General features: G+C 44.8%; 1 protein-coding gene across 1 annotated transcript in view; it reads right to left on the bottom strand.

Moving 5' to 3' along the window:
* Positions 1-7,799: 7,799 nt before the first annotated feature.
* LOC146184869 (high-affinity choline transporter 1-like) overlaps positions 7,800-20,617 on the bottom strand; it is a 55,733-nt gene continuing 42,915 nt past the window's right edge. The window contains exons 9-10 of the mRNA XM_084608638.1: positions 10,195-10,396; positions 7,800-8,674 (exon numbers count right to left, since the gene is read on the bottom strand). Of these exons, the coding sequence (XP_084464764.1) occupies positions 7,800-8,674; positions 10,195-10,396 (1,077 nt within the window). The remainder of the gene's footprint in view (positions 8,675-10,194; positions 10,397-20,617) is intronic.

Raw genomic sequence — 20,617 nt, 5'->3', positions numbered from 1 at the left:
GTCGATGGGCCGGGGATCCAAGAGGTGAAGGTTCGATTCCCGGTGGAGACAAGCTTTATTAATTCATTTTTAACTCCCGCTCTCGAAAGCCAGACACTTCTGCTGACTACCTTCTGTCGACAACGATGAGGCATTAAAGGCTTTCGCCCTAAAAGTAACTTTTAAACCCCGAGTAGGTCAAGTTTTAGTCTCATATAAGTCTCGATGCCCGTTCCCAAGTGAGGACGAGCGCTGACGGCGAACGCATAGCAGTCGGTATTTACAGCCGTAGCGAGCTGCCCCAGCGCAAGGCTGTTTGCGCACTCGTGTGCGGTGCTTCCCGCGTCCTTCATTTGAAATTCAGAGCTCGTCAGGGTCACGGCAAAGGACACCCACGTCTGAACAGCTGTGTGCATGAAAGTGCCAGTTAGAAGATAGTTTGCCCACCCCATCTAGGTAAAGTAGCGGACAAGGTAGAAAACAGCTATAACAACCAAGCGATGCAAATCCATTCCGGACTGTATAATCAGAACGTTTCGCCTGTGCGATGAAATTTTTCTTAATAAATCATGAAGGGGGCTAAGTAAGGGGGGAGAACTGAAATCAAGGCCCCACCAATGAGGTAAGCTGGATGTCAACAAACATGAAATGTTGCACGGACCTTTTCACTGCCGTGAAGCTGGTCACTTGATTTAATAAAGCAATGTAGCCGATTGGTTTAGCCTCAAGCGTCCAGAAGTAGTCAAAACCGGTCGCGAGACGTTGCAGTTCTCGTTTGTACGAATCTGCACAAGGCGAATACAGCAGCATGCCGTGCATCGCACTGTTCTAAGTATTTCAGTAAAAGTACCTGACACAGTGTTTATGCAATGAAAGTGCTACTGTGTGCGTCTTGTTTCCACAAGTGGTGCAGGCAGCTTTCTGTGTTATGCGCACAACACTGTGACCTAATCTCATGCTTGAATGTAAAAAGCTGTGTGTGGCTTTTTTTGCGCTGCGTCAACAAAGGGCGACCGTAATGAAGTTCCGCTCATTAGGTTGATTTTCAGTCACAAAAATAATTTATAATTTGACACGTACAATATAACAAATGCATGGGAGAAGTTCTTTCGCCGTAGAAGCTGTAGTCCATATATTTCAGCAGTGAGCTACGCCAAAGCTTGTGACTCTTCTTTTATCAGCATGGCTGGAGCCGGAATGCGTGCCCCTTGGCTATATGATGTAGAATTAGTTTGCACTGAGGTTTTTTTTAAAGTCGTTCCCAACATGATGGTCAGAAGGGACATTTAATTTATTTGCATTTCTTGCCTCGTCGCGACGGCATAATTGCCGGGGGGATTCATACATACAAGTCAAACAAACAACAACATCATCATCATCATCAGCAGCAGCAGCAGCCTGACTATACCCAACAAACAACATGGACTCCAAAACATAGTTCCAAAAGATGCATATCAAAAAAGAGCTATAACCGAAGAAAAAGGAAAAGAAAGTATAGGAGCATCATCTGTGTATTCACATACGTAAAATTTCCTGGTGGCACCACCGCAAAGTGGGATAAAATGCGGTAAGCAGCAAGTGAGCATTCACGCACGCGCCAGACCCAAATAGTACTCAAAAATTAGTCTCAGATTTACAACGTCATGAGGCAGTTGGTTCCAATCATTGATAGCATGCGGAAAGCAAAAGCGCTTGAAAGCAGCAGCACGACATTGCGTCAGACGTATTTGCATTTCATGATCATACCTTTTCGGTATACATATTGTTACGGGGATGTACTTAATGTAACAGCACCGCGATGGGCTGAACTCGACGCTGAGACTTCAGTAGCCGTCCAGTTGTTCGTCCTCTTTCTCAACGCTTTGTCGTGCCCGTGTTCCTCGGTCGTCGTCTTCGTCAGTGAGCACATCACTTTGGTCCCGCGTTTCCAGGTAACAATATGGTGGCATCAGGTATATATCTTAGAGTTTATGGCTCTTTTATTGAAATAAACGCGGTAGAGAATTTCGAATTTAATTTGTAATTGGAGCTCCTCAAGAGTTTTCCACTCCGGGGCCTGCTTAATACAGCAACTATGGACATTAAAACAGCAGTTATTAGTAACAAATCGCGCTGCACGGTTTGAACACGCTCCCAACATAGCACCATTGGTTCCGATTTCAGGGTCCCATACAGCACAAACATACAGCACAACTGATTTGATGTTAACAAAATTCAGAGCTCCTTAACCTTTCCACCTCGCCGGGGTGGCGTAGTGGCTAGAGCCCTCGACTACGATGCCCAAGGATGCGGGATCGAATCCCTTCCTCGGCGGCCGCTTTTCGATGAGGCGAAAAGCAAGGCGCCCGTGTGCTGTGCGATGTCAGTGGACGTTAAAGAACCCCAGATGGTTGGAATTTCTGGAGCCTTCTAATACGGCGTCTTTCGTAGGCCGAGTTGCCTTTCGACGTTAAACACCATAAACCACAACCTTTTGAGGAGCATCCCTAAAATTTACTTTTGAAAAGTTTAACATTCTAGACGCCATTGTAGGTATGTACTTAGCCTGTTTTCTTCAGGTAAGAAACATCTAGGTATTTCTAATCTATCATTTTAGTGAAAAGCTAGTCATTTAAAAGATACACTCAATAGAAGTGCGCCTGCGTGTAAAGTAAACACGGTAACATTTTGGCTCGTTCAAAGTCATGCCCCTTTATCGCGCCATCGTTGAGTGCGGTCGAAGCTTTTTTGAAGATAGTCGGTGTCACTCGGCGCTTAACTGAGCGGTACAAAACACAGTCGCCGGCGTACACCCACACCCGGCATTCACGTTCATCATTATACCCCTGGCATAAATTAGAAATAGTAGTAGCATTAACACCGATCCTGCGGAACGCCAGAAGCGACTGTCGCGGTGTCTGAAAAATAGCCGTTGACCGAGACGCGTTGCTTGCCTCCTTCAACATAATTTTTAATCCATTTTTAATTTTAACCTGGCAATAGTGGAAACAGCCTGAGGTAGTGGCGCTTGGTACTTCAGTACTTCAGTCGGTGGACGCACTCGTGCATAGAGCCGCGTGCTAATGCTATAAATTTAATGAAGACCGCCGCTGATGAGCTTTGCGTTTCTTTACTTCTTTTATTGTATTGTTCAACGCGGCGTGGCTTGCTCGTCCCCTGCTTATTGTTCCTAGCCCTGCGATTGACGGCGACTGAATTCGGTCTGCTATTCAGCTTTCTATCCGCGTCAGCAAAAGTGTAGTAAGCTTGTGTAGTTTGCTAGTAAACTGGAAATATTTCAGCGCCACGATTTATTCATTTCGGAGGCGTTTCCGACAACATTAAAAATATGACTATGGCTTATCTCGGCTAAGCCCGGTTGCGAAGCGAAAGCTTTGTTATGCTTGGTTATGCTGCGTTGATAAGACAGGTTACACTTACGTAGGTCTGAAATTAGTTTACAGAGCGGATACTCGATTAAGCATGATCACGCACGATTTGCTGTGGTTTAAAAGCACTGGTTCCAACGCGCTTCCCATCCATAGTTGCGTGTGAGCCTTAAGGACACCACAGCCGCGGAGTCTAAGCGGCACAAAGGTGCCGAGGACATTTTGAAGGATGAGGCTCAAGAGGCAAGCCAGATGGGCAGCGGTGGCGGCGTGAGACTGTGCACTGTGTCAGGCAGTGGAGATATGTAGCGGGAGGAATAAAATTTACCGCGCCGATCATCTTGGCTCAACAAGGCCAGCCAAGTATTCGCTTTAAAACTAACAGTATTGTCGGTAATTGCTCTCACATGCGGAAAGTCTAAGTATTACAAACAACAGAAAAAGTAAATAAACGTTGACTTTTTTATCAGTCAACACCACGACACACTTCCCGCTGCTCGGATTAGTTTTCATAAAGAAGGTACTACATGGAAAACGCATGCGCGACAGTTATGCTCAGATGATCCGTAATGAATGTTAGCGGATGGTATGCAATCGCTGGCCGCTGGCTTCTGGGGCATCATCATCATAATCATCCTCATCGTCATCATCATCATCAGCCTGACTATACCCACTGCAGGGCGAATGCCTCTCCCATATTCCTCCAAGTAACCCGATCCTGTGCTAGCTGCATCCACTTGACCGCGGCGAACTTCTTAACCTCATCCGCCCACTTAACTTTCTGCCACTCCCTATTACGCTTTCCTTCCCTTGGAATCAAATTTGTTACCCTAAGATCGGTTATCCTCTCTTCGCACTACATGTCCTGGGGCCGTATTACGCGCCGCTCTATAATTGAGAGCGCTCTAAAACGCCCGCTCCCATTGGTCGCCGTCGCCATCTTGAAAAGTTGCGTCACGGGATGCTGCGATTGCGTCGCGGAGGCGAAAAAACAGATGACGTCACACACCTAATTATGCCCGTGGTTTTAGACTATTTTTGTAGAGCGCGATGAGACGGTCTAAAACGTTCTAGAGCATTTTTAGAGCGAAAATGGCGGCGGCGTCCGCGGTGGAGTGGTGTGAGTGGTGGCTGCGGCGCTGAAGCGGCAATGCCGGCGCGAGCAACGACGAAGGGCGGTGTGTGAGAATGTGTTCTACTTGTTCGGCTAGTTGTTCCGACGCCTATTTTGACTTGAAAATGCGAAAGCGGAATGGTGGTGCGACGAATGCGCCGATGAACTGTGATGAAGCTCGCAGTCGACCGCTCTTGACGGTGCGGCTGTAATGCGTGCTCCGATCTTTTCTTTTTTTTTTTTTTTTTTGCCTCCGGAGGATTTCGTCCCCCCGGGAAGTCGGCCTCTCATAAATGACGGTGAGCAAGTGCGTGCGTCAAATGGCTGAACTCAACTGCTGCAAAGTTGGCGCTGAAGGGTGGTTGGGCTCCGCAGTGCGCCCAAAGCAAAAGGCGGAGGCGACATACAGTGCAAAACGAATGAAAACGAGCCAGGTTGGTAGTGTACGCTCAACCGCGTTGCTTTCCCCGTGTTCGTTCTAACTGAAGCATTTGTGTGTGAGACGTTCATGTGGACATAAAAGTTTATTGTGCCTGGGCTCCGCTGTCGATCTTTTTTTTTTTGTTTCTGTTTCTTAAAGAAAAATAAACAAAGCCTCGATTACACTACTTTCGATATGATTTCTCCGCTCATTTAGGACTATCATGCAGTACCTTGAATCAGCTGTTTTACTGAAAAGCGCATTTTCACGGTTTGTTTACCTCTGCCAGCGCGCCCTCGCGGCAAAAGAAGCTACCCATGAGAGCGTTTAATTGCGAAACTGTAGCTGCTCCGTAATTTCTTTGATGACGTTGAACTTGAAATGCGGCTTGATGAAAAAATAAAGCTTTAGTTAATCTATTCACATGCTATATATATATATATATATATATATATATATATATATATATATATATATATATATATATATATATATATAAAGTTAGCAAACGGCTCCTTGACGTGCGAATAAATCTATTGCCATGAAAATAAGCGGCCCGGGGCGGCACCCGGGCGATCATTTGTTGATTCCGATTTTCGTTACGCGTCTCGCCGAGGCGTCACGGCGTCGTCATTTTGACGTCACGCTCTACAACTTTAGAGCGAGTCCCTTAATTCGGCCCCTGTCCCTGCCCATATGTCCATTTCTTTTTCTTGATTTTGACTAGAATATCGGTGACTTCAGTTATTTCTCTGATCAACTCTGCACGTTTCCTAACTCTTAACGTTATCCCTACCATTTTCCTTTCCATAGCCCTCTGCGTAGTCCTCAACTTAAGTAGAACCCTTTTTGTTAGCCTCCACGTTTCAGCCCCATAGGTAAGTACAGGTAGGATGCAACTGTGGCATACTTTCCTCTTGAGCGATACCGGTAAGCTGTTCGTCATATTCTGCGAGTACTTGCCAAATTAGCTCCATCCCAATTTATTCTTATTTTCCCTTCATGGTCGGGATCTGCGGTTACTACCTTTCCTAAGTAGACATATTCACCTACTACTTCCAGTGCTTCGCTACCCAACGTAAACTGTTCTTTCCCTAGGCTGTTGAACATTATCTTAGTCTTTATCATCCTTTGCAGTTCATCCCCTGAGTTACTTAGCAAGGCAATGTCATCAGCAAATCGCCGATTACTCAGGTATTCTCCATCTACCCTTATGCCTAACTGCCCCCATTCCAAGTCTCTGAATACTTCTTCTAAGCAAGCTGTGAATAGTACTGGGGAGATCACGTCTCCTTGGCTAACACCTATCTTTCTACCTTTCTACTTTTCCTGCCTAGGTCATCAATCATCCTTTGCAGTTCATCCCCTGAGTTACTTAGCAAGGCAATGTCATCAGCAAATCGCCGATTACTCAGGTATTCTCCATCTACCCTTATGCCTAACTGCCCCCATTCCAAGTCTCTGAATACTTCTTCTAAGCAAGCTGTGAATAGTACTGGGGAGATCACGTCTCCTTGGCTAACACCTATCTTTAGAGTAATTTTGTTACTTTCTTTATGTCTACTGCGGCATAACTGGTGCTTAACTTCAGTAAGTCCTTATTTCTAGCTATATAGACATGCAAAACATATCAGCTCCTCCTTTAAGAGTATGACGTGGGAGGGGTAGCCGCTTCCATCTGTGGCTCCCCTTGACGATCACTGTTCGAGTACAAACACTTTAATTCTCGCAAAATCACTCGTTTCTGTGCTCTTATCTCATGCACCCACTAGCATACACTCGTAAGCTACCACATTAAGTGCGAGACCGCCTGAATATAGCGAGGTATTAAACCTTGCTTTAGACCTATGAACATACCTGTGAGGCCCGTAAGCAGCATGCCTGGCTTCCTCGCAATCCCGATGGCTTGAATTTCCATCTCACTAGTGACATTTCAAGAGAGTTGTTCAAGTTGCCAGCTCCTGCCAGCTTGAGTCATTTCTTGTGGTCCCGTGACGTCACGCTACTCGACGACCCGTCAACACCCACGGTCATGTTTACTACCAACTATCATCCCATCACATGCATGCTCGTGACTTTTTGCTCCCGACACCGACACCGGAGCAAGCCTTTAACGCTGCCACGCTCAGATCGATGGCACGTTCAGATAATGAAACTGTAGTACTCATAAATTCATCCCTCCCGCCAATTACTTAGTATTTTTCGTGCTTAAAGGCCAGGTATTGATATCACATCAAATAGGTGACATTGTCTTTGAGCTACTTGGGTTTGGGAGTGTCAGAGTCTTAGTTGTTTGCTGTGCAGTACGTATATGCATTAATTCACAGCGCACAGTACAACAACGTACTGCATGCTGATGAAAGTGATGTTTTTTTTTGAGTGCAACGTAGCCCAGACTTAAATTTTAAATGTTAATCCAGTTCATCCCGGAAAAAGCAACATGACTGTCTTACTGAAGAGCCATATATAGGATTACCAATATGAATATTTCGAATGCTCACAGGTTGTACACGATGGGCAAGGGATTGTCACAAGTACCTGATTCGATTGCAGTGTCGTTGGTGATTTAGGGCACTATGCTGACTGACTGATTGAATGTCCTTTATTAAATGGGAAGGCTCATGGCCATGGATGGGGGTAAAGGGGAGTAGACAGAATCTTCATTGTTTGCACAGGTCGTCACTCGAATCATGTTGCTCTGACCAGGCCACTAAGGGAGCCATACTTGCCAGATATATTCTGTATGTTAGCTATGCTGAAATATTAAATAACATATCTCAGTCAACAGAATTTCGCCTCGGTCGAAAGGCAATCAAGTGGCGTTTATTGAACGCCACACAATTAGACCCGAGTCATGAACAGCAAGAATTAAAAACTCATGGAGACCGAAGGCGGTAGCATTAATGGAGATGAGGCATTATTTTCGCTTCTTGCTCTTTTGGCCCTTGCTCTTCTTGGCGGCAGCTGGAGCTGCCAACAAGCTGGCGCTCGGAACAACGTCCGAGGTGGGCGACGCGACAGCGGAGAGCCCTGGCGGCGCCTCCTTCATATGCTTCAGCGGCGTCTCCTTCGGATGCTTCGGCGACGTCTCCTTCGAATGCTTCGGCGGTGCCTCCTTTGGATGCTTCGGTGACGCCTCCTTCGGCTGCAGCTGCACCGCTGTCACAGTGGAAAGTCCCGACGACGCCTCGTTCGGCTGCTTCACTGGCGCCTCCTTCGGCTGCTTCGGCGGCGCCTCCTTGAGCTGCTTTAGCGGTGCCTCCTTGGACTGCAACTGCTCCGTCGTCTCCACTGTCGCTGCGGGGCTCGTGACTGAGGTGGCTGCTCCGGACGGCACGTTGCTCAGGGTGGTAACGCCGGTGACAGCAGCAGCACCAGGCGCAACTATGCTTCCGTTGCTGGCACCGGTTGCGGTGGTGGTAATGACGGCGACACCGGAGGCCCCCTCGCTCGCGGCAACGACGCCGACTTCGGAGACGTTGGCAGGAACTGGTGCTGAATCGCTCATGGTAGCTGCACCGGCGGCGGCGGAGGTGGGGCTCTCAGTCCGCGGACGGGGTTCGGCGAACGAGCGGCATACGTCGAGGCGCATGGGCAGGATCGCGCCGCGGAAGAGGTACCTGGCGACGCTCGAACCGAGTAATACGCCGATCAGGCTCAACAGCATGCATGCGGTGCGGAAAGGGAACTGCTGGCCCCGGTCAGCGTCGTACATAGGCAGCTTTATTACCGGCTGTAAGTCCATCACGGGCTCACCGCACAGCCCACGCGAGATGAGGCCCACCAAGAAGCCTGCAGACGGAGGCAACATAGTAGCATGATGCATCACCACAGAGCAGAGTGACGCATACCTGGCGCAAAGCTGGTGCTTTATTTCACAAAACTGTTGGTTGAGTAAACTGGTCAATGCTTAATGCAGATAGAGCGTTGCTATGTGCAGTAGGTAATCAGCGTAATTGACCCAATTCCACGGGTCAGCTACCCATAAGTCCGTCAGTATGAATGACGTCACACCTGAGCACACCGCGCGAACAGGATGCTCCGGAGTGAGCGCTAACCTAGAGTACGCATGACAGGAATAAACGAATGCTCAGAACAATTTAGGTGGTACATCCCTCGCTTGCCTTTAAGTGACGGTCGCCACTGCAGGCGGTGGCGCACCGGTCATGTACTGTGCACCAATGTCAGAAATGCCGTGAAGTAGGCAGAGTTAAAAGCAACTACTACAGATAACACATTCAAATTTTCTAAGACAACTTCTCGGATGTCAACAATTTATTCTGATTGAACGAACCTTTTATATATCGGGAGTCCCAGCTAACTTGACCAAGGTTTTAGAAGATACGGTTTGCCCTAGCACAGTGAAACAAATTCAGAGATGTTCAGGAGTCGCCATGCTAACCTCTAGTATTTTGTCCTTAACTACAGTCGATTAATTAGTAAAGACTAATTTGCTATGCTTAATTATTGGCTTGAGAGGAAAAGTGTCAATTCAAAAGTTGTAGATTCGACCGTGCAGGCCGCTTTTCGACATAGGCAGAAATAAGGCGTCCGTCTGCTGTGCGATGTCAGTGCTCGTTAAAAAATCCCATGTGTTCGAACTTATCTGGCGCCATCTACTAAAGCACCCCTGTTGGCCTGAGTCATGTCGGGATTTATCCAATAAGTAAAACCGCACAAAGGGCAAATTTCAATCACGATCAAGTCGGATTCCAAGCTTGACACCCGGCCTGTTCTTGAAGCGCGATTATCGGTTTTTGATCAGTATTGATGAGGTGGCTACCGTTGCTACCTGCTCGCGCAGAAAAAAAAAACAGAGTCCAACAAGTATTCAAACTACTCTTGAAAAAGGCAGCGGAGCAGATAACACCAACACAAAGCACAAGAGGCACACACACGCATACAAGGACTACGCTGTGTGCGCCTCTTGTGCTTTGTATTGGTGTTACCTGCTCTGCAGCCTTTTTCCAAGAGATGTGTGAACAACTAGCTCATCGTTCGACTCTATTATTATTCAAACTATTTTTTGGGCACTACTTGAAGACTGCAGGGCAGCATTTTGATCAGCGCCTTCGTTTCTGCTTTTTGTTTGCAAACCTGCATGCTTGTCACATGAAACTGTACAACCAAGAGTGCATGTGACCCCACCTGTGCTGTGCGAGGCCATACCTGTTACAATATACTGTTTCATGTGAACAGCTGTCAAAAACTGCTATCTGCGTCATACTTCAATGAGGAATAAGAGTGCTGATATGAACAGTCAGGCAATAAAACCTTCACAGCGCCGTCAAGAAAAGAAAGTGACGACGAACCGAAGACTGCGCCATAAGCGTTGCTCTTCTTGCGCATATAGAAGAGGGCGACGAACTGCGGGAAGAGGAGCACGTAGACCAGGTCTGACGACAGAGCCCACAGCCCGAACACCGACTCCACGCTGAGCGCTGTCACGGTCGCCGTGGCGCCGACCAGACAGATCATGCTCCGCAGAACCAGCGATATCTCGCCATCGGACGCCTGCGGGCCCGACAGCGCAGGCAACGGTCGTTCAACGAGTCGAAAACTATGGTGTACATTTACCATGATAGCATATTTTTTCCATTAATGCGAACAACGCCTTTCACGCTTCGAACTTTCGCCACTCAATCGAAATCAATTAACTGCTTACTCGATTAAACACGCTTTGCTTTGGACGACTTTGTTAACTTGACTAGCATGGGGCTAACACCGTTCTCACTTAGGGTTGATTATTAAATTTGTCCTCACCCTGCAGCGTTCTTGGCAATTTTATAAATTTGATGGGTCGACTTCCGTGGCGGTAGTCCCCTGCGTGTTTGAGGGAGGTAATATTTCTCCAACTGCCAGGTTTCTGCCTATGTGGTGTAGCTTTTCTTTTCATTTGCACTATAAAATATTTCACCACAGTGGCTATGCTGGATGGCTGTCCCAATTCCTAATCAATTTTAATTCCTGCTCAACAAATGCTTTGGCTCGGCGAGTGCCTGCATATACAGTGATATAAAACAATCGATAGCACCATTCCCACTATGGACAGTTGAGTCACCCTCGAGCTAATGATAGTGAAAAAAAAAATCGGTAGCAATACTGCTACTGATACTGTATCACACTAAATAACGCGCGTAACCATACAGACACCTGGCGAAGTTTCTCCGCGTCCCGAGCGTGCGCTGCTTTCCTTCCTCGATCTCTACGTGTTGTCGAACTTTACAGACGTACCTTCTGTAGAGTCACTGGATCAAGTATTCACAGTAGTGCGAGGGCCCTAATTGTGCTGGCAACAGCGACCGGCGTCATCCAAAAGAGTTCCAAGTGGTCAGAGGCACACAGCTGGGTGTGTGCCTGCTTCTGAGCCGAAATCGGATGTAACTATCACTTCAGCGGTTGCGTATTTCGACTTTGCCGCTCTCGGGAGTTAAGCCGCGGTTTAGAAAACAGTAAATCTCTACGATTACTCCAAGCGAGCTTGTACGAATCGTTCTGCGTCAGCACGTAGACGACAGTATACTGTTAGCATGAAAATTCCCAAAATGGAGTAAATGGCTTGTCCTCTAGCGCACACCCAAAATGCGGTTATTTTTATTTTATTTACTCTCTATTTAAAGGGAGGTATTCCAGAGTAAAAGGAATGAAAATTTCTGCTCATGTCTCTCTCTTTGGTATTTTTAGGTGGATTGAAACAGTTTTTGTTGTGCAAGCAACACTTCGACAGCCAAAGCGAGACCTCGTGCGGCCGTAGCTACGTAGTGAAGAGGTGTAGCTACGAGAAGACGAAGGCGAAAAAAAAAGAGACGACAAAGAAGAAGACCACGAAGAGAACGCTCGCTCACCCGCAGCTAATGCTTTCGCTCCACATTCGGTTCAGCAGCGTTGAACCTTTCTCATTCTTTTTTGCAACCCTCTGGGTTTTTTTTCGAGCAGCATGGGGAGTATATAATTTTGAATTGGGATTATTAAAGCTAATTCCTTTTTGGGGTTTATCGTCCCAAAGCGACTCAGGCTGTGACAGACGCCGTAGGGGAGGACTCCTGAAATTTCGACCACCTGGTGTTCTTTAGCGTGCACTGACATCGCAGAGTACACGGGCGCCTTGCTTTTCGCCTACACCGAAAAGCGGCCTCCGAGGCCGGGGCGGCTGCGTTTCGATGGAGGCGAAACGAAGTTGCGTCCGTGTGCTGTGCGATGTCAGCGCACGTTAAAGATCCCCAGGTGACCGAAATTACTCCGTGGCCCTCCACTACGACTCCCCTTTCTCTCTTTCCACTAACTCCCACCTTCATCTCTTCCCTTACGGCGCGGTTCAGGTGTCCACAGATCAAGTGCGACAGATACTGCGCCTTTCCCTTCCTGTGAACCAATTAAAGAAATAATTTAAAAAAGACCGGGATTCTATCTCGCATCCTTGGGAACAGTAGTCGGGTACACTAACCACTGCGCCAACCTTTTATAGAGCTTTCTGTGGTAGGGTGGAACATTGCATAGGTGTACAGAAGCAGCGTAGGGCTTTGCCTGCCACCTGTATGGTGCATGAATCCCGTTTCAGTGCTTCCGCGGGAAAAAAAGAACTTGCTGCTTGACTGTTTGAAGGGAAAATCGTGAACTTCAATGCGAAATACAACTTTGTTGCTCCAAAAATGTTAACATGACGCAGAATGATACGTACAGAACGATTCAGTGTTTTTGTCACCTGACTATTTGGGTTGTTGTGACGACCAGGGCGATCCCAGTCGAAAAAACTACAGAACCATGTCAAACATAAGACCAAATATGCTGTAGTTCTGTCGTAAATGTCCGATTTTTCTTTACCTATGTAGCACTTTTCTGCTTAGTCTTCTGTTGTCTGTAGTTCTGTAGTACCTTTCTGTGGTAACTACAGAAAATTCTGCTTTCACAACCGGTTTGCTGTTAAAACCCGCACAAAGATTTTGTCGTAACGACAGAGAATTTTCTGTGGATTTTTTCCGGTTGCGATGACGAATCAAATCTCTTTTTTGATCTCTCAACTCGTATATATCAACACTGGCCATAATGAAACCTACATAAGGTGCATGAGCATAGACAGGATTGAAAAAGATTTAAATTGTATTGCTATTGCCAAAAAAGAGGGCAAAATATTGTGCCAAAATAATGCAACCGGTAAACTAACGTGCCCACGTAGGATTCGCCGAACGCCGCAAGTTAAAAAGAATAGACTAGAGTAGCAGCAAAATAAATTGGAATTGCATTAAAGATGATACAGCAACGAATTTAAAATTCTTGAAACTTGGCTGTGTAATATGAGCGTATTTTTTTCACTGGGCCTGGAGTACTAGCAGTGAATAAATGGAAGATGCCGTTAACGGTTAACACTTTTTTTTTCAAGGTAGAAGCGCTTGCACTCCTTGTTTGTTGTGTTTCTTTTAGAGCGGAGGTAGAAGCATTGGCGAGTTTAAATTATCACGTACTGCGTGATGTTTTGCTCTCATCGTTATATATAAAGGATAAGTCGATTATTAGGGGTCTCGTATATATATATACATGATCTGCCCTACAAATACGGCCGAAATTTTTTTTCGTAAACAGTAATCGTTTTTGTCGCTACAGCTTTGGAGCTTGATTCATGTTAGCAAACCAGAATAAAATGTTACTTGAGTCTCATGTTCCTTAGCAGCAACAATTTTTAACATTCAAATGTTTGTGCCGCACCGTCGCTGTAGCGTACGTTTTTGCTGACAAAATTTTTAGGAAATTATATGCACCAGCGTTCTGGAAAGAAATTCTTGATTGCGTCGTCTTTCTTTTACTTTCGGGTTGCCATTGACTTCTAGCACAAATTTTTGATTCATAGCAAAGTAGTTGGTAACCTTTATTATTCACTTTTGAACAGTAACGATGCCCCCGTACAATATAGTCCACTAGAACCCAAGCTTCTGCAGTTATTGTCCCGCAGAATTAATCTGTAACGGAAATTACTCCGCTGTTAAAGCTTTTTTTTTGTTAGCTACGTAAAAATTAGGGGGCCTCTTAAGCTCCGCCGATAAGGGTATCACGCGATAGCGTTTCACATAAACAGACTATTTTTGGGCTTTTTACATTTTTGGTTTTGTTTAAATTTTTTTTTCTTTAGGCACTGATACTTCTCATCAGCAAACATTGGCTTTCCAGTCTGAGCAGTTTCACACATTTGAACGCATTCTGCATCATTTTAAGTATTTCAGTTGTTTAACTGAACAATTACAAACTCTAAGCCTTAATTAGCATCATAACGCATTGCATTTCCATTCTGAACATTTTGACACATTTTAACCACTTTTTCTAATGCTTAATTTCTTTAATTCAAGGTAGTCAATTAATTGCAATTGTTTCATAAACTCGACATCGTCTATCTCACACCTAGCGATCATAAATCAAAGAACCATAAATTACCGTGACACAATTTTTTTATGTAGCCCCCGGTTATTTCCGGCACGCCATGCGGACACTACTACTACTACTACTGCTGCTGCTACTACTACTTCTACTACTACTACTACGTGCTACGCACACAGCTTTCGACCGACCGAGCTATCGCTTAAAAGTTAAGCCTGACTGAATTATAACCTCGAGAACTTATAATGTCGTTGGCTGGATCGACAGGGGCTAACAGATGGGGTCAAAAGAAGGAACGATTCAACAAGGACAGGCGCTAGACACGATCAGCATCTGCTCGTTTTCCATCGTTCCTCCTTTGACCCTCTCTGTTAACGCTGCTAACAGAAAACTATAAATAACTAAGTAGCTCAACCTGCTGTTCTAGTTCCGAGTTTGGCTTGTTTGGTATCGACCAACACCGTGTTCACAAACAAACGGGGCGCTCGCGGATGCTGCCGCACACGGAAGTTGAAAAACAGGCTTAGCAGCCAAAGTAACACATGGCAGCCAATATTTTTAATTAAGTTTTCTGATCTCACAGTGTGTCTACGATGTCACCCTTTGGTACAGTGAAACCATGAACAACATAGCACAGATTGTAGAAGCATGTAACCTTATTTGAAAGGAGAAATGTTTTAAAATTGACCTGAAACGAGCGGGGATATGAATCGGGACGATGGCTTGTAACAACATATGTAAGCAAAATTTACCGATATATATATTTCGTTTCACACAGCACCAATGCAGACAGTGAAGAAAGTGTTTGCGTCATTTCGAATGTTATCTATATTTAAATGTTCTGAAAAATTCGTGTTGAGAAGTTGGACATACGCTTGCATGCCCTGGGCATTTCTGAGAATCACGCAAGCTTTTAGAGTAGTCCTACATACTGCCATATACATTAATTTGCTTGTTGACACTCTCATTCAAACTACGAAGCTTATACTTCTCAAACTACATCGCAAGGGAATGAAATCGAATGGCGCAGTGTAGCATTGCAGATGCCGGCGCCAACGATAGCTTGATTCGAGCGCAGGCGGATGGATGGATGGAATATAGGAGCGTCCCCTTTGAAACGGGGTGGTAGCAGTAGCTATCATGCTCATTTTTCTCCCTATATCCTAATTGTTGGTTTAGAATGGTTAACTAAACCATCATTCTACTTATTAAATTTTTTGTTTCTACATTACTAATATTATGTCACTTCTCTGCTTTTAAGCCACCAATCTTCCAATCGTTTTTTTGCTAGTTTCCACCGCCGTTTTATTCACCCGGCCACTGGTATCTCTAACCCCAGAGCTTCAGGAACAGTGATCGCGCCTGCACCAACTTCCGGATGGATACCATTACATTCGAGTATAATATGGTCAATTGTTTCACTGGAGTTTCCACATACAGCACATGCGTCATCTCCATTGTTAAATTTCTTTTTGTAGCTGCGTGTTCTAAGTCACCCTGATCTAGCTTCAAAACGTAGGGCACTGCCTCTTGAGTTATCAAAGAAATCTTCCTTCCTGATCTGCATTTTCCACTTTCTGTATAATTCCACACTCTGTTTCTTTTCCATCGAATTTATCCAATTTTTACCTTCTGTGTTTTTCACCTGTTGCTTAATGCTCTTTATTTCTCCGTCCTTTGACTATAGCATACTTACTAGTTAGTTTCCTAGTTCTTTTTCTCCATTGTGAGTCAACGATTTTTAAGTACAGGTATTTAAATACTTTAGCTGCCCATCTGTTACTGTCCAATTTCCTCAGGCGTTCCTCATATAATATTTTACTCTGAGCTTCCCGTACTTCGAAAGATGCCCAGCCCATATCTCCCTGTAGCGCCTCATTCGTGGTTTTGCCGTGGGCACCTCGTGCTAATCGTCCGACGGCTCTCTGATTTATTTCTTATGTCGAGTGTACCTGTGATTTTAGGCACAAAACCGCATTTCTCAAAGTAAGTCCGGGCACCATAATTCCTTTTCAAATTACCCTCAAAACCTCATACCTGTTGTATCCCCACAATGGCCTATGCTTCATTATCCCGGCATTCCTTCGTCCTTTTGCCTTAAGCGATTGCTCATGCTTTCCAATGTATGCCAATCCTTCGTTTACCCATACCCCAGATATTTGTATTCTGCTACTCTGGGTATTTCATGGCCTTGTATTCTAAGACCCTGAACAGTTGAGCCGTTGAAAATCATCAGACCCGACTTAACTGCGCTAAAACTGAAGCCTAGAGCACCCCCTTCGCCTCCGCAGTACTTAACCAGAGTTTGCAATTCTTCCAGACTCTCAGCTAGCAGCACAATATCGTCTGCATATATCAAACCGGGAAGGCGCTGCTCTACTGCCTTTTCACCTAATCTATACGACAGGTTAAAACCTAGGTTACTGTCTTGTATCCTCCGTTCAAGGTTTATCATATAAAGCATGAACAGCACCGGTGATAGAGGACAGCCTTGTCTTAATCCTTTGCATACTTTGACATCTTCCGTACTTCATATCCCTTCCCATCTAATTTCTACTGTGGTATCCCGGTATATTTCCTGTGGGAACTCTATTATCTCATAACCGATACCTTCTTCTTTTAATATGTTCCACAGGAGTTCCCTGTTTACATTGTCGTACACCCCATTTATGTCCAGGAAGGCCAAATACAAAGGTCTATTTTCCACTCTAGATATTTCGATGCATTGGGTAAGCACGAACAGGCTATCATCTAAGCGCCTACCATTTCTAAAGCCGTTCTGAAGTTCTCCGAGTATCTTGTTACTTTCTACCCATGATTGCGCCTTTAATTTCACCGCCTGAATAGCTAACCTGTACATAACAGATGTTATGGTAATCGGCCTGTAGGATTTTATGTGCATCCTTTCTCCTTTCCCTTTATAAATCAAATTCATTTTACTCTGCCGCCAGCTGTCCGGAATTCGCGTATTCGTTATGACTGTTTCCAGAGCTTTTAACAACGTTTCCTTACTTTTTGGACAAAGTTCATTAATCAGCTTGATCGGAATTCCATCTATTCCTGTAGATGTGTTTTTAGGAAAATTTTTTGTGCCTTTTTCCAGTTTAGATTGGTCAGTTCTAAGCTGCTTTGTATTCTGCTACCTTGTGTTGCTTTCTGATTTGCGGATATTACCCTATCGTCGCTTTTAAATGACTCGGCTATAACTGATGTAATGCAGTTCGCTGCGTTGTCTTCCTTTATACAATTTCCCTCGTTATCTTGAATCCGATCTTGCTTTCTTTGATTCCTTTTACCCAGTCAGCTTATAAGGTTCCAGAATTTTCTTGCTCCGCCTTTAGAGGCATCGTGTATGTCAGCCATCCAGTGATCAGTGGACTGTTTTATTTTAGTTTGAACAAGGGCCTGTACCTCAAGTTTCTTTTGTCGATATGATTCCCATTTTAGGTCGATTTCCTCCTGAGATACCTGTGCTTTCTTTCCCACTCGATGTTCCCTTGAAACAGCCCGTCGTTGTTCAATAGCTTCCCTGATTTCCTTATTCCACCAGCTCCGTGGCTTCCTCTTTTCATTCTAGTGGTTTGCTTCTTTAACCTCCTTAATTTTCCTCCTTATGAGTAGTTCTACCTGTTCATAATCCCAGTCTTCCATGGGGCTTTTCTCTATTGCTTCCTCTATTTCTGCTGCTATCTGCGCTATTCGATCGTCGTTTAATTTTGCGTGTACGTTTTGTCTAAGTTTCATTTCTCTTTTCATCAAGGGCCCCATCTGCAGACTAATACGTTTATGATCACTTCCCAGAATACACTCCCCTTCTTCGTCTATTTCCATTTTTTTGACCTTGCTATAAATTTTCTGCGACATTAGACAATAGTCAATGGTCGTCTGGCTGTTGCGGAATTCCCACGTGATTTGGCCTTCACCATTTTGTTTCCCTATTTACTATAACTAGATCGTGTCGCTCACAGAAATCTAGCATTAGCTTCCCGTTATAATCCGTGTATCCATTCAGATCGTCGATGTGGCCGTTCATGTACCCCAGCAGAATAATATTGGCCCCGTCTCCAAACTGGCTTATATCGTCACTGAGACATTCAACAAGATTACTGTTTTCTTGCCTGCATTGGTATCCTGGTCCTAAATAAACTCCCCCTAGCCATGTCCTTATGCCGGCAATTGTTCCTGATACCCAGATATGTTCTTTACAAGATGATTTAATTATTTGCCAATTTGTTCCCCGGTGTATCAACATACCTACCCCTCCACCTTTTTTTTTTCCGTTCTTGTTCGGTTGCACCCTTCCCAGACGTAGCCTTCTATAAACGGCTGATCTTCTAGATCCCTGAGATGAGTCTCGCAAAGAGCGTACACACCTATTTTGTCATCCTTTAACTGCTGTTCTATCTCTAGCCATTTCGCTATTTTTCTACCTCCTTGCATGTTTATGTAGCTGATCCTAGTACTAAATTTCGTTTTTTGTACTTTTCTTTCTCGACCTCCTCCTTGCCATTTTTGGGGGCTCAGACTCTGTTATTACACTTTCTTCTGCTTCCCTTCTAACTACCTCTGTGCACGGAGTCCTCGCGGACCCCCTAAAAAGGCGGCTACAGTCAGCAAGCGCCACCTGTGTTCGTAAACATTCTGTAGATCGCCTGGTACGGTGCGCAGTTCGTTACCGTGTTGTGTCAGGACGGCCTTTATCTTTTACTGGTTTATTTCGTCTTTTCAGCGAAGTAATATTCCACGTGACAGAACCCTTAGTTAAAAAGTGTTTTTTTTCTTGTATGCTTCTACGCTGTTTCTACATAAACAATATGTTACTCCATATCGCTACTGTTGGACTATTTTGCATAATAACTACACTTTATAACCAATTTATATATGTTTAACAGCCTCGGGAAGGAACAGCAGTTTACATTAGGTAGCGAAATATTGGAAGTAGTAGGCGAATATGTCTACTTAGGACAGGTAGTAAGCGCAGATCCGGACCATGAAAAGGAAATAAGAAGAAAAATAAGATTGGGATGGAGTGCATTTGGCAAGCACTCGCAGATTATGACTAGCAGCTTACCGGTATCGCTCAAGAGGAAAGTATACAACAGTTGCATCTTGCCTGTACTCACCTACGGGGCTGAAACGTGGAGGCTAACCAAGAGAGTTCTACTTAAGTTGAGGACAACCCAGAGGGCTATGGAACGAAAAATGGTAGGGGTAACATTAAGAGATAGAAAGCGTGCAGAGTGGGTCAGAGAAATAACTCAAGTTACCGACATTCTAGTGGAAATTAAGAAGAAGAAATGGACATGGGCAGGAAATGTATGCGAAGAGAGGATCCCCGATGGTCGCTGAGGGTAACAAACTGGATTCCAAGGGAAGGAAAGCGTAGCAGGGGGCGGCAGAAAGTTAGGTGGGCGGATGAGATCAAGAAGTTCGCAGGGGTCAAGTGGATGCAGCTAGCACAGAACCGGGTTAAGTGGAGAAATATGGGAGAGGCCTTCGCCCTGCAGTGGGTATAATCAGGCTGATGATGATAATGATGATGATGATAACCAGAAATAAAGCACACAGTTCATTCATATTTACTCCAGTATTCACTCAATGAGTTAAATTGGCGGATCGTTCTCGTTTTAACTCCATATCGATGGAGTAAATTATCCCATTCATGAAGTTGAAGGGGCGGCATCAACCATTTAAACCATCTTTTAGGTTGATTCTTGTTTACAGTGTAGATTATGTCAGCCCTTTGATTGCCAACACTGCGATCATTTTACTGATGGCAATATGCAAAATGTAGCCACACGGTTGATTCACTGGTGCAACCGAGAGGGAAGCTTTGCTAGAGCTCGTACCATGCAAGCTGCTTTCTTTAGCGCAGTGATCGCTTTTCTCCTCTATTTGTTTCTGCCATTTTCAAAAGCACCGGTACAATAAATAGCAAACGTCATCGAACAATTGTAACACTTAGGATAATATCGTAGTTTTTTTTAAATTTATGATAGATTGAAAATTAGCGATATTAACAATAGGCAACTTTTTGGCGGTTTTACATATCTGGAGTGCAGCCACCTGTCAGGAACGTTTCGAATACGCGCAGCTACAGAGTCGTTCTCTCTGTAGTTGATATCCTATTTGCCATATTTAATGTTTACAAGTTCTCATTTCAATAATAAATTTTCATGATTCATTGGCCATAAGAAACTGAATTCAACGCATCAATGAACTTGATACTCAAAGAGCTCCATTGTATCTAAGCAAAGTTTAAAAAAAGAAGGCTGTTTCTCCGATGGCTGTTAATGAGTTCGTTTCCCTTATGGCCTCTGTTTTTGATAAGAGAACGCCGAATGGATCTTATTTCATAAAGCTTTCGCTAAG

This window comes from Amblyomma maculatum, chromosome 7 (assembly GCF_055883805.1).
Source record: "Amblyomma maculatum isolate TAMU_Amacu chromosome 7, ASM5588380v1, whole genome shotgun sequence".
Classification (NCBI taxonomy): Eukaryota; Metazoa; Arthropoda; class Arachnida; order Ixodida; family Ixodidae; genus Amblyomma; species Amblyomma maculatum.
The sequence above is the reverse complement of the archived record's forward strand: the minus strand, read 5'-3'. Positions and strand labels throughout refer to the sequence as shown.